Source organism: Pleurodeles waltl, chromosome 4_2 (genome assembly GCF_031143425.1).
Source record: "Pleurodeles waltl isolate 20211129_DDA chromosome 4_2, aPleWal1.hap1.20221129, whole genome shotgun sequence".
In the NCBI taxonomy this organism is placed as follows: domain Eukaryota; kingdom Metazoa; phylum Chordata; class Amphibia; order Caudata; family Salamandridae; genus Pleurodeles; species Pleurodeles waltl.
In genome coordinates, this window is record NC_090443.1 from 335,720,152 (window position 1) to 335,734,288 (window position 14,137).

At 44.3% G+C, this 14,137-nt stretch overlaps 1 protein-coding gene across 1 annotated transcript in view; it reads right to left on the minus strand.

The window, feature by feature from the left end:
- Nucleotides 1-777: 777 nt before the first annotated feature.
- Nucleotides 778-14,137, minus strand: part of LOC138293862 (ras-related C3 botulinum toxin substrate 1-like) — a 65,460-nt gene continuing 52,100 nt past the window's right edge. Inside the window, exons 5-6 of the mRNA XM_069233164.1 lie at nucleotides 6,205-6,364; nucleotides 778-1,110 (exon numbers count right to left, since the gene is read on the minus strand). Coding sequence (XP_069089265.1) covers nucleotides 977-1,110; nucleotides 6,205-6,364 — 294 coding nt within the window. The 3' untranslated portion in view covers nucleotides 778-976. The remainder of the gene's footprint in view (nucleotides 1,111-6,204; nucleotides 6,365-14,137) is intronic.

The following is a 14,137-nucleotide window of genomic DNA, read 5'->3' on the forward strand; positions in this document are numbered from 1 at the left end:
ATCATGTGTGGGCAAAGAAGCACATATCCATGAGAGGGTATAAAGAAGAGAGTGGTGGAAAGCAGAAAGTGCTTGTGAGATCTGTAAACCTGTGATTAAGTGCAGTCACTAAATGGTTGTCAAAAGTGCAGCTCGAAAAAATACAAAAGAGAGGGTGTATAGGTTGTATGGAGAGGGAGATCCTTCTATGGCTTCTGCTCGGGAGTTACACAGTACTGATATCAGTACGCCTCTCTGGCACCACACCTGTAAAGTAAGGGAGATGCTATCATGTAATATGAGAGGTTTTGTGGAGAAAACCATATTGCCTTTGCACTACAGAATTTTCTTAAAGAAACATGAAAGAGTATGGGGATGTAGACCTCCTAGAAGCACGGCTTATTATCAGTGGTCAAGCAATGTGTCTGTGGGAGCACTCTCTCTGTGGCACTGCTGCTTCACATTGGTTTGGCACTATTGGCGGGTGCATCTCTTAGCATGGCTGGTTCTCATTGGTGGGGTATTCTCTGTCAACCTCTGGATCTCCAGCTTTGGATCTATCAAAATTCAAATGCTTTGATTTTCTGAAATATAACACATCATGGCTAAATATAGCTACAGGAAAGTAACTTTTCTTCTCATACGATTATAGCTAGCACGGAGGACAACACACTTTGATTCTAGAGGGTTACCCTGATTTGCAGTTTGAGAGAGAACTATCTCTCTGCATTGCTGGTTCCCATTGGTTGAGCAGTATGCGGTGGGGTGACATCGGCATTGAGCACCACAGCATCGCTCTTGCTTAACAATATCAGGGGAATGATGTCAGTTAGGGCTGATTCAAACTGATACAACAGTGTGTGGGAAGGAATCTTCCACTATTCAAGGCATCTCACTTTCTCATTAGTGTAGTGATGACTAGGTGAGAAGGTGCTAGAGTTATGAAAGAAGCTCTCTGCTTGTGGCATGCCCCACCTGTGGCCAACAGATCTTACCACTAGAGAAGGGAGCAGTTGTGGTTCTTCTTGAGCATTTTATGCCGTCGTTTCCAGGCAGCCCTGACAACTTCTTCAAAGATTTCCTGTAAATTTTGCTGTGTCTTGGCTGAGCATTCCACATACTTCACAGCTCCTGTGGAGAGAGAGGTGATGTCACGATTTACCAGTCCTGTTTTATTCATATTTATCATCTGAGAGAAGTGATTCTGGGTGTCTGGAGCCTTCATGTTTAACAAGTGTTACTGAGCTCCATGCCTCCTTGTCATATTAGCAAGAGATGCACATATATCAGAGCCCCAGAGATTGATGGCAGCTACTGATAGACAGAGTAGAGTATTGCAGGTCAAGGGCTCCTACCTTGTACCCTGCTCTGTGTCCTGGCCCACCTTTAACTGAGTGCTCTGGGCACCCACCAGTTAGGGCCCTGAGTCAGCACAATAGTGAGAGGTAAACTAGGTGTTTAAAGCCACCAGTCTGCCTTTCCCCCAGCCTGCATTTGAAAGGGGACCTGAGATCCCTCTGCAGGCGGTTGCAGCGAATTACTGCACCTGCCTTCAAGGGTAAATCTAGGTGTCTGGGGCTTCCTTCCCCACTTTCAAGAGGCGTCCTTGGGGCAAAATGACTTTGTGCCACCTCTGTGTGGCACATAATTAGTGTACCCAGTAACAGCCCCTTTGCCTCTACAACCGCTTCAATAATACTGATATTAATAATAATATTTTGCTCTGATCTCCCACCCAAACTCAATACCAGGTTCTAATGACTCCAGCACCAAGAAGACAGAGTGTTCCTTTGCCTCGGAAAGAGAAATCACATGAGACCTTCTCTTAAAACTCTCCACTGGCACCTGATAGAATTGTAAATAAAATCAAAGTCCTGTACAGGAAACACAAAATTCAGGATAGCAAAGGTCTGCAGAAGCTAATATGTCACTCCATCCCCACAGGAGCTCTTCACTCTCTGTCGGCCATTGGATAAACCTGTAATCCTTCAAGTGAGCAAAAACAGAGTCAAATCCCTGGATGGCCAAACACTGTGACCCTGGAAGGCCCTTAACCTAAGCCTTGCATATGAGCCCAACCACATGAATTTTAGGAAACTCTTGAAAACTGAACTTTTGCGGCTGCAGTCATCTAAGATTGTCTAGGAACAAGGGTTGTTGAAGAAAATTAGACATGGTTGATCACCCCACCTGACTGTACACTAACTTCTCCTTCCAAAAGTCAAACTGTACCTCCCATCAGCAAGCAATCTTAGGTTACTGTACGGCAACACACAGTGTTGTACAAAACTCACAATAAATGAATAACTGACAAGAGGTGCAGTCTGTGAATAACAGATGCCGAGCCACAGTGGCAAAACATTGTAGCCTTCAGGCACTCTGATTAGCAAACATTGCTGTGAGATGGTGTTTGGTGGACGTGGGAGCTACATCTCGGTCACTGTGTCTAGCAGAGAGTTCCTGGGGGAAAGCTACGCCTCAAAGCCACCATGAGTATTGGGTGGGAACAAGTGATTGAATGCAGTGGGAATTTGATTTCAGCAGCTCTTAAGACAGAACTGGGCTCCAGGACAGTCCCAGTGAATCATGCTGGCTGTGTGTGTCCCAGTAGAGGGTGCGGACACCGGATACCGCAGAAGCACCTGCAAAATGTCAGTGTGTGTTACAGCAGCAGACTGCAGTGCATGGAGCTTGAGGGGATCTGTTTCCTTTTCAGTGTAGTCTGCCTGTGTCAACCAATTGGGAATGTCTTTTCTCTGAATTGTGACCCAGCTTATCAGTCAAACAGTACACAGTTGGGGGATGCGCATTGCCGCCAATTCTGCGCCCCATCTGCAGGAGCAATGATACACTCGGTATGTCATTTCCAAGCAGCAAGAGATAATCTGTGACTTTAAAGTGTTTTTGACTTTCTCAACCTATTTATGTGTTCTGTGTGAATATCAGGTATGTGTGTAAATTCGGTCCTCATTTATGTACCATGAAAAATAACATTGATTTTCAGCAGTAAATAAAAAGTGCATTACTACTCAAGGAAACCGGGTTTATGAGCCTTAGAATAATGAAAGGCTGTGTTCAAACCTTCAGGAGTTCACAATGTATGCCTTGCAGGTTTTCTGCAGCTGATGCATAACATATTAAATCGGTTTACCGTGATTGTAACTTCTGATGTGCAGATAACACATGGGCCTCTTAACAAAAACATTCACCACATCTGTGACCTAACAGTTACATGCAGTGCTGTGAGGCAGGATCAATAATGCCCTAGGTTATTTCATGATAAATCACGCCTGTGCCCAGAGATCACACAACGATATCTCCATCAAGTGCTTAATAACTAGGGGTTCACACCAGTATATACACTGCTACATAGACTCCCGCAGTGTGTGGCTCAACCCTTTTAGCTGTCCTAAAAGCAGCTTTACCAACCTTTCCCTTGTCAGTTTGTTTGGGGACAGAATTCGTAAAGACAATACATTTGTACTAGCAAGCGCAGGTGGACGGTCATTTACTCTGCTTCTAGTCATGACTCTGCCGTTCATGACTCTGGCCCCTAAACACCCCTTTTTAGGGTCGAGCCTGCATCGCATGCGCTTGCACATGCGTTTCGCTAGTGAGAAGCTTTAGGAATTAAAAAGGGCTCGGAGCCCCGTCCACGTCACGTCAGTGTCTTTCATTGGTTCGTTGGCTTGCCTGTTAGAATCTGCTTGATTTCATTAGTAGAAGGCACGCATACGTCATGCCTTTTCCGGTGGTTAGCCCTCCTCGAGCGCATCGACCAAGTACAGAAAACATACGAGGCTCGCTGTTTTCCGACCGATTCATGGACTACTTTTTCTCTATTTTCGCAGCATGATCTCGCTTGGCAAAAGTCGAGCGCTTTGCATAATATCGACCCTGTTACACAGTTAATTGCACTTTTTCCGGTTACGTACATAATTGCACTTTTGCCGATAGGTTTCATTATGAGTGAAAAGTCTGGTTAGGAGTTTACAACGCTATTAGCTCTAACACAAGCAAACGCGAGACCCGTTGCATTGCAAATGCTTGTTACTAAGATTCCTTCCCCTTTTTGTTACATTATGGGCGCCTACTTCAAGGGGTTCTTTGGGTAAATATTTTCTATTTCCAGCACTGGTGGAAAGAACCCTGAAATGGGCGATTGAGACCAATGATCTTCACTCTTCACTGGGTAACATGTAAAGGCACTAGCCAAGGTGGGGAGAATCCCCGCTGGTTGCAAGGGGTGGGCATTGCCACTTATTTTTTGGGGACTGCAACCTATTTTTTTCAATCATCAAACTTTGATCTAGAGCAGGACAGAGAATAGCAGAAAACCGAGAAGGAAGAGAAAGATAGGAAATAGTGACTAACGGAGAAAGGAGGGATGAAAACCCGAAAGAGCGAGATAAAGCAACTTGAAGTGTAGGATGGTGGAAGAATTGAGGTCAGGAAGCCTTGGCTTTCAGCACCTCCTGCATTCGGCAGCACAGGCGGGGCGCTAATAAAAAATGAACCCCTGCACTTCTTTGTTATTATCATTATTCACAAACTAAGCACAACCCCTAGCGTAGCTTCAGGCTTCCACAACTTTACATGCCCCGAGTTGATGAGCGCCCCTGAAAAATTGATTTATACCCCCAAAGTCTGCTGCTGTATACCAGCCAGTATTCTCCAATAAAGAAAAGAATGGGTTAAAGTAGTATCAGGACAAATGTCACTTGTGTGTTTTTCGTTCCAGGGAGTAAACTCTGAATCTTCAACCAAGATGAAATTCCATTATGACAGAGCCCCTAAAGCTACCAGTGGTGCCCATCTCATGCGTGACACCATCAGCATGTCCTGGCATTTTAGCCAGCAGCACTTTGAGTACTGGGAATTTTCTGGCCACCTTTGTGCATAGTATCAAAAGTAAAACTACAAGTCCCAAAATGCAGTGTACTGTAGGCTGAAAGATTACAGCTGGTTGAAGGTTTATTTAGCCTCTTGGTAGACAGGAGCTCAGCATAAATCAGTTCCTGTTTCCATGCTTGGCATCTTATTTAATGTTTATGCACTTTTTATTGTTCCCACCATGACTGGGCATCACGGAGCGACATCATTTACTGTACTTTAAAGTTATGGCATTTCAATATATTTTGAAAAGTGTGTTGAAAATGCACAATTTCGCCATTTCTATCAAACATTTCCTCGGGGGGACGGGGAGGGACCCCAAACCCTTGCCCTTGGGCTTGCTCGCTAGGTGCAGTGTGGAGGCTGCTTTCGGCTCCCATGCTTTCGGCTCCCATTCCGGCCCTGGTGGCATGAAAAGAAGCCGGTTTGTGGCCTGCTGATGTCAATGTCTTTTATGAGCCAGACAGTCCTTTCCCCTCCCAGAAGAACGAAGTAGGACTACAGAGCTGCAGGTGCGCCTACGTGCTCTTTGCGGGTTCTGATGCTCCTTCCCTTTAAATCTGCTGACTCCCCTTAAAACTCCTGGACAGCCTGATCCTAGGCAGAACTAACCGGCAGCTATTCCTTTGCAGAGTTTTATTTCGAAACCCTGACCCAGTCATATGCATGGCTTTTTCAGATTTGATGTTGGCCTAATTCAGGGGCCACCTTTAATTAATCCTGCTTAATCTATTCAGAGGGGTGTAATATATTTTTTAGTATCATGGCTATTGATTCTTGTGGTTTCTCCTTCCAGGTGACTTTTGAACCTATTTGGTGGATATAACTTCCAAGTATTATGTTAACATAGCCTTTGGGATGCCCTTATTCCAAATAAGATTTTCTTGTATTCGTGGGTTTTCTCAAAGTTAAACTTCTTTATGTTGAATTGAAATATCTGGATCTTTTTAACTGTTTGTTCATTGTGGCCAATTGTGCCACCACTATAATTTCCATTAAAATAATCCAGACTATTCACAGCCAAAATGAGAGTGTATGTCTTTAAGAGCGATATTTTCCCTCTGTGCGGGGTTTTTAAATTCCATGGTCTGTTTGGCCACAATATGCTTTTCCAAATAAGTCAGAAAGAGGGGTAATGTAGAATGACAGAGGGAAACAGGCAGCTGTAGGAAGAGGTATAAAGAATGAACACGCTAAAAATAGTAATATGTAGGGAAAAACAAGAAAACTGACTACTCGCTGACTTCTCGGCATCTCATGTGCACGGTCTGTCCCTGCACCTGCAGAGTTTAATCGGGTTCATAGTTCACGCTGGCTCTAGCATTCACTCACCGATCTGTTGGGCCAGCGCCTGACCTTGTGCATATGTGATGGGTGACAGATCATCCTCTTTTAGCCCCTCGATCGTTTCACTGCAGTCACGTAGATCTAATTTGGTGCCAATAAGGAGAATGGGCACTTCCGGACAGTGATTTCGGACTTCCGGACACCACTGTGGAAGAGATGAGCACGAGAAAAGTAACACTCTTGAAGGTAATGGAATGTTAAACAAAAGGGGCTGTGTTCTCTGGTGCATCCATTTCAAAGTTCTTTTGCATATATGAAGGTATACATTGAATTATTTTGAAGGCAACACTGAGTCGATTTTGAGGGTGGGAAACATTTTCAAATAAGAATTTCCATTTTAATGCAAAACAGTGGAATCCAGAAACTTCACTACAAAAACATAGGCCCTTTTTGCACCCCTTAGCGCCATCGTGTGTGCGCCATATCTAAAATACGGCGCACCATGGTGATAGGGGAACTAGCGGCAACATTTTTGACGTTAGTTTGGAGCTTTGCAGGATAAGCGTAAAAAATGTTGACGCTAATCCTGCAAAGCGCATTGAGGCCCATTAAAAACAATGACATGCCTCCTTTTAATGCCTGCTCTGAGCAGGCGTTAAAAGTGCTGAAAAAAATGACGCAAAGAAATCTTTTAGATTTCTTTGCACCATTCTTCCCCCCCCCCCAGGGGAACGCCCCTTTTGCATATATTATGCCTGGTGCAGGACTAATGTAGCACAAAGGGTTACAAAGTGGCGCAGTGCATGCATTGTGCCACTTTGTAAATTTGGCATGGCATTTGTGGCTTGGTTGGGCTACATTTGCGTAGAAAAAAATGACGCTAATGTGGCGCAAGGAGGTGCTAGAGTCTCTTAAATCAGCCCCATACTTTTTACTATGTGTATTTGGGCTCCTATTTTACAAGAAAAACATTGTATGTAATAAGATGTTTTCTTCTCAAAATGAAAATAATGGACTGAAACCCTTTTTAGGTCGAAGTCTGTCAGACAACACAAAGGCTTCTTGGGGACAATCTGAAAGTTTCCCATGTAAAGCAATCTGCTCATTGTTTACCATCAGCTTTGTGGTTTGTAACTCAGATTTGCTTGCTTCATTTGTTTACGCTGTCCAACATGTCTTTGTACTTAGAGTGGACCATAGTTTGTTTACCACCTCTTTGACTCACTACTTGTATTCTTCAACGAGTACTCGCTTTCTGTAAATAGGCCTTTAACATTTAAATTCTGTTCTTATATTTTCACATTTGCTGTATATTCAAAGATGAAGGCCAAATGTCAGGCTCAGGCTTCAGAGGGAGCTTGGTGTTTACTTTTCTTTCTCTGACTTCAAAGTGAGAAAAGTTATGTGAGAATCCTGCTGGTACTGGCTACCTGGGTTAGGAAAGGAAAGATTTTTTTCTAGCACACAATTAAATTTAACTGTCTGTAAATGAACTCTGTAAATATTTCAGAATATCAGAATCAGGAAAGCACAAATAATACACAATTTTTTTGTATTCTGAAGTGTGGTGGAAACAAATATTTTAATACGATCATAACAAACCAAATCACTAGGTGATGCCATTTCCACACATTATCATTTGTACGCAGTATAGTTTTATCAGTAAAACTGTAAGTGAAATGGTAATGGTCATTTCAGTTGAAAATGTGTTGTCTGTAATGGCAGTGCACTACCACACCATGCATACTCCACTTCATGCCACTCCACTCTCCAGCACTCCACTCTACGACACTCTACCACACTTCAGATGACTCCACTCTATCCTACTTAATTTTTGGACATGGGCATACACAGATCATGGATGTGCACTGTAACCTAGGCCTCTATCATGGTAGTACAGTCTTGTTAGACCAGGAGCGGTGCACCAAGGACTACTCTCATAGTGGTATGAGGTTACTGCCTTTACCTTGAATTATGTGACACCAGCGCGGTGGTAGTAGCATACCTGTTTTATATTTCCTAGGAATCAATAGGGTGAACAGGCCTTTTTGTCCTTGTCACTGAAGTGATGCTTACCTGCCCACTCGTGTAAAGTTCAGTGGCTGTCACTGAACTCATGCTTGGCCTGAATGGACTGTTGTGTAGCGCCAGACAGTGCATGATACTTGCTTGAGTGTGCTGGGACATGTGTGCCTGTATATGGTACATAACATGTAGGCCTGTGAGTTCCATTTCGGAAGAGCAGGGCCTGGAGACACTGGAAGAGGTAAGGGCTGTAACCCCTGAACAGGAGATGTGTATTCCTGACATTCCTGAGGGCTTGGTGAGAGTGTTTGATGAAAGAAGGAGAGCGGAGCACCCTCTGTGAACATCAAAGGTCTCTTTGACTCAAGCACATTACTAGTCAGTGGTCTGATCTCATTGTCAGGGAGATGATGGGACTGATAAAGATGGTACTGTAGACCAGGAAACCTTGATAGAGGAGAAGGCTTAGGCATTTGATCATTTATGAGGCATATTTAATTCATTGGAGCCTGAGAGTTAGTTCTAATTCCCGGTTATTCCCTTGACCTGCATTGTGGGTCGATTAGAATTGGAGCCACTTCTGCTGTGGGGAACTGTCCCTTTGACAAATGCCAGTGTAGAGGAGAGAGCGGTTCAAAGGAACTGACACTTACAATCCACATTTCAAAGGATCAGACTCTGTATCATATTTGTGTCTAGATTTGGATTATAAAGGTGGGAGCATCAGCCCCACACTTTGTTCAAAGCACTGTTCATCAAGAGAAGAAAGACTACAAAGACTTCTAGCTGCTGGAACAATGACTGGGGACCAAGGCCTGCCAGTCTCCCTCCTTTGAGGGGGGTGGTCATCACCCAGGAAGTCAAGACCACCTGCTTGAGCCTAGAGCACCAACCTTCTGCCTACCTGCCAAAACTAGTGGATCCTGTGAGAAGGAGGGCACCTGAAGCAAGTGAGGCCCAATGGGGATCCTGATGAGTAGTTCCTACTGAGTGAAGTGAGGACATCCGGTATGGTCTGAACCACTTCTGGAGTGCGGTCTGTTTGCCCAATCTTGCCCAAGTTGGTGACCACCGTGTTACCAGGAGGATGGTCACTGTGGACAGTGGGCAGTCACCCGTGGTTGCATTTGAGTTGGCGACCCCCGTGTTGCTAGGAAAGGAGGCCACTGTGAAGTGAGGTTCATTGCCAGTGTTGGTGCTGAAGTCAGCGACACCTGTGTGACCAGGATGGCAGGCCACTGTGAAGTGATGGCTGCTGCCCAAGTTTGCCATGCCCAGAAAGAAAAGACGAACACTTACCAATTACCACAGCAGATGGTCGAGGACGTCTTACACTCAAGTGGGCTATCTGAAGACTGAGGAGGCAGACGTGTCATTATGGAAAGACCATGAGAGGTTGTGGTCTCTCAGTGTTGGGAGCTGGCTTTAAATTAATCTAAGTCCAACCAGAGGCCGATAAACAACACATGCTGATTAACACCAGGGAGGCAGAGGTGTCAGAATATCTTGTGCCACACTTTCCCTGCTCGATCTTTTCACATCTCCAGTAATTCCCATAATTTTTGTTCCACTCTTACCAGTTCATATACTTGTTTTTGTTATAGGGGGAAATCCCACAGTTTGCCGTTTCTTAAATTTCATTTTCCCAATTTATAGTACCAAGGTCGCTGACATTGCAAAGGTGTGAAAAACTGGGTTGGATTTGCCAATAGTTTCACTATTGACTTGAACATCAAAACAGATGTCAGCAGTAAACACTTAGCTCATTCATTTATCTTGGTAGTTAGAGGCCAGTGTTAATGCAGAGGCATTTGGAATGTTAATTAGTCCCTCAAACCCACCCTCTCAGGTCTGCACTGTGAAAGTTGAAACACAAATACTCAGTAAAAAAACATTTATTATCTCTCTTTCATCTGCAGGCCTTGTCAGTATCAATCTAATTAAACCCCTCAAGGAATTCTTTGACCTCTTGCCCTTATCTGCCAGAAAAACTATTGCACTTATCACCTCCAGGTTGGACTACTGTAATCATTTGTAGGCAGGCTCCCCCAAGCAAATCATATACACACTATGAATGGTCCTACATCCAGCTGCCCGAACAGATCTCAAACTACAGGTGAGGTCATCTGCCTCTGCTGTGTTGAAAAGTTTGCACTGGTTGCTGGTCCATAAGAGAATTCTGTTTAAACTTCCTCTTATGACTTTCAGAGCTTCCACTGCAACTGGTCCCAAATTTCTTACAGCCAGGTAAATACATTAAATACCTGACAGATATTTGAGATCTTCACAGGCAAATCTGCTTAAACCAGTTTCTTTCAAATTAAAAACCATAGGAGGAAAATCTCTCTCTGTTCTTGGCACCAGAGCTTGGAATGCCTTGCCCAGATAGCAAAGGTTTATTCCCTGATACTGTAAACATCTGGCATGTGATTTCATCTTTCTCTTTTAACAGTTTTCTCTTGATTCGCTGAAGCGCCTGGATGCTCCCCTGGGAGTGACAGCTGTGCTATATAAATACGGATAGAAATAGAAATGAGTTGTGGCTTATTTGTAGATCTATTTAGCACAACATTCGTCTTTTCTGTGTTTAGAAAAAAACACGTCTCTTGCTTGTTCTTTTTTTGCTAACTCGGCTTGTACTTGGGCTTGTAGAGCCATGTCAGACTCCTGGCTCGGCTCTGCTCTTTCCATTAATTCTCTGGCTTGCCCACCTGTAGTTTAGCTCACGTCAGAAGCTAAAATCTCTGACCAGGATGTCACATGTCATAACTACCTGTAAAAGTCCAGTAAGGTTCGACAAGGGACACTTGCATGAAAGATTTTCCTCCGAAAAGTGGTAGGGTTGACTCAAATTGAGTCATTGGTCAGATCAGTGATTTAAAAATTATGAGTACCGACCATAGTCAGGATCACCTCTGAAAGGCCAACTGGGCTAGAGAGAATCCGAAACATGTCTATCTTCCATCTAAAATGGCAATAGAGTTGAGGAAGAGTCAATCGCGTCCCAAGCACTCAAATACGTGTGAGTCATTGCCCCAGCACTACAGAATTATATGTTGAAAATTTTGCATGCAATATTTTGAACTAATTAAATAACTTTTAAATAATATATGTATTTTATTTCTACTTCAGTAAAACAAGTTTGAGGCTAGACGTTGTGCATACGTGACATATATTATTTACTTGGCCAGAAGGACTAGTGGCAATGTGGGATGTTTCAAGCCCTGCCAAGGTATGTGGTCTGGGGCTGAGATAGGAGAATAGGCCAACAGAGAACATGGTATGTTTGAGCAGCTCCATTAGCTGATCATTGGCCTGGCATATGTGAGCAACATTCTGGCTTACAGGAGCAGCTTGCTTTCATACTGTATACATGAGCAATGTCTTAATTTTATTAGATGCATCTTGGAATATTTGAGTAAATCTGGTAGTGCTTTATTTACTCGCACAATAGTAGACATGTTATCTCTTGGCACCATATAATTTCCCTGAAAAGTATGTAAGACCGTTTTTTTTCTATTGCAGAACAGTGTGCTATGTAAGTGTGGCTTATCATACCACTGCATGCGAAACAAGCCAATTTCTCTGATGGTCAATATATTTCCTTTGACTTCTGTGAAGCTCAGATTTTTGGATGTTCACAGTTAAAAGCGGCCTATGGCCCATTTTTAGGTCTCACCTGTGGTGTGCTGCAAGAAGTATTGTTTACAATTCTGTTTGCTTACAACCTTCCGACAAACCATACGCTGTTATTGCTGTCATTCTCATTTGCAATCTTATGATTGCTTAGCTCCCTTAAGCCTCCCTTCATTTCCTTCCCTGGAGCTTGGACCAAATACATGTTCTTCGTCATCTGTGTCCTTCCTCGTCTTTTTGCAACTCATTATGTTTTTTATTTTATTTTATAAGCGTTTCAGTAATATTCTTGGATGTGCAATGTGCTTTCCTACTTTTAACACAGGCATACACTTCTTCTTTATGTTGCTTTCACCATAGTCTCTATTGATGTCTTAGTTACTCACTGCCACATCTGCACTACTCTACTCCACTCACCTCTACACTGCTCCACTTTATGCCACTTCACTCTTCATCACTCTAATCTATTCCACTCCACTCAATGCCACTCTTCTCTATGCCACTCCTTTCCATTTTACACTACTCCATGCTTTGCCACTGTACACAACTGTACGCCACTCTATTCTACACCACTCCATATCACTCCTTTCAACTCTACGCCACTCACCTCTTTGCCACTCAACTATATGCAATTCTATTCTACACTACGCCACTCCACATAACTCTACTCTACTCCATGCCACTCTACTCTGTGCCAATCTACTCCACTCTATGCCACTCTACTCTACCTCACTCCACATTATGCCTCTACACTCTGTCACTCCATTCCACTCTAGTCCGTGACATGCCGCTCTTCTCCACTCTATGCCACTTCACTCTACGTCACTCCAGTGTACATCACGGCATTTTTCGCTGTGCCACTCTAATTCACTCAACACCACTGCACTCCATTCTACTCTATGTCACTCCACTCTCTCCCACTCTACTCCACCCTTTGCCACTTGATTCCACTCCACTTTACTCTGTGCCACTCCACTCTTCTCTAAACCACTTCACAGAATGCCACTGTAGAGTACTCCATGCCACTCCACTCTACGTCAATCTACTCTATGCCTCTTTATGACACTGCACACCACTCTACACTAAGCCGCTTTTCACTACTCCACGCCACTCAACGCCATGCCACTCTAAGCCATGACTCTCTACTGTATGCCACTCTATGTCACGGTCTGCACATCTCTCATCGCTGTAGGCTGCAGTTCTTGGAGAGACGCCTGGTTTCTTACTGATTTTGGACTGGCCAAGATAAGAGCGACCCCTTCTAGTAGCCACTGTGCAGCTGACTAGAAAATCGCCAAGGCAGACCAAACCCTCTAGAAGGAGTCCCAGAGGAAAAACCCAAGTAATGGGGAAAAACCTCTATCACAGGAACTCCTGAGAAAGAGGAAAACAATGAAAAAGTCAAAATAGAAATCAATCTGCAGGGAAAAATGCAGGCGCGAGAAGAAACTGGAAACAGGAGAGAGGATCACCACCAGGACGGAAGTGTTTGCAACGCAAGGAAGGAGGGAACGGCAGTGCTTATATACCATGAAACAGGAAGTGACAGAACAGGAAGAACGTACAACACCATCTTGGATTGGGAAAAGCCACATAGAAATGAGTGAGAAAGAAAGCCAAGTAGAAAAGGAAAAGGTATCTGTCCGTATTCTAGGCCTAAATAGGTGTGACACAGTTTTTTCCCCTGCCATGTGGCCCCCTGAAATGGCGGCTGTCTGACGTGTAAGGTGAGACAAGGGGAAATGAGGTAACTGCGCTGGCGTAGTACACCGTTGCCGTAGGCGGTCGAAGACCCCAGCGCAATTCAGCATTGGTTAACATTGGGCCCTATGGGTCCCAGGAGCCAATGACGATGTACGCCGGCGGTGACGGTACGCACCACCGCGGATGTGGCCGCCATTTTCTAACTGTTCCCTCACTTGTTACCTGACCTTCAACAGGAGAGGACCTACACTGCAAGTGCTGCTGTGACCTGTGTCTGGAAGCGACGATGGCTACAGTGTCCGGGGAAAGGGCCCCTGCCTTCACTTCGGAGGAGTTGGAGAAACTGATGGATGGGGTACTCCTCCAGTACACGCAACTGTACGGACCTCCAGACAAACAGGTGAGTACACTGTGAGCATGGTGGATGGCACATGATTGTATGGAGTGTCGTGGATGGAAAAGGGTGGGGAGGGGGACAGGCCAGCATGTCAGGATAGTGTGTGTGTACGTATGTCTGGCCCAGGGTGGGAGGTGTTTAGCAATGCATGAGATGAAATGTACGGGATAGTAACATCCATTATAACTTCACTTTTCCTCTAGGTCAGGACCCACC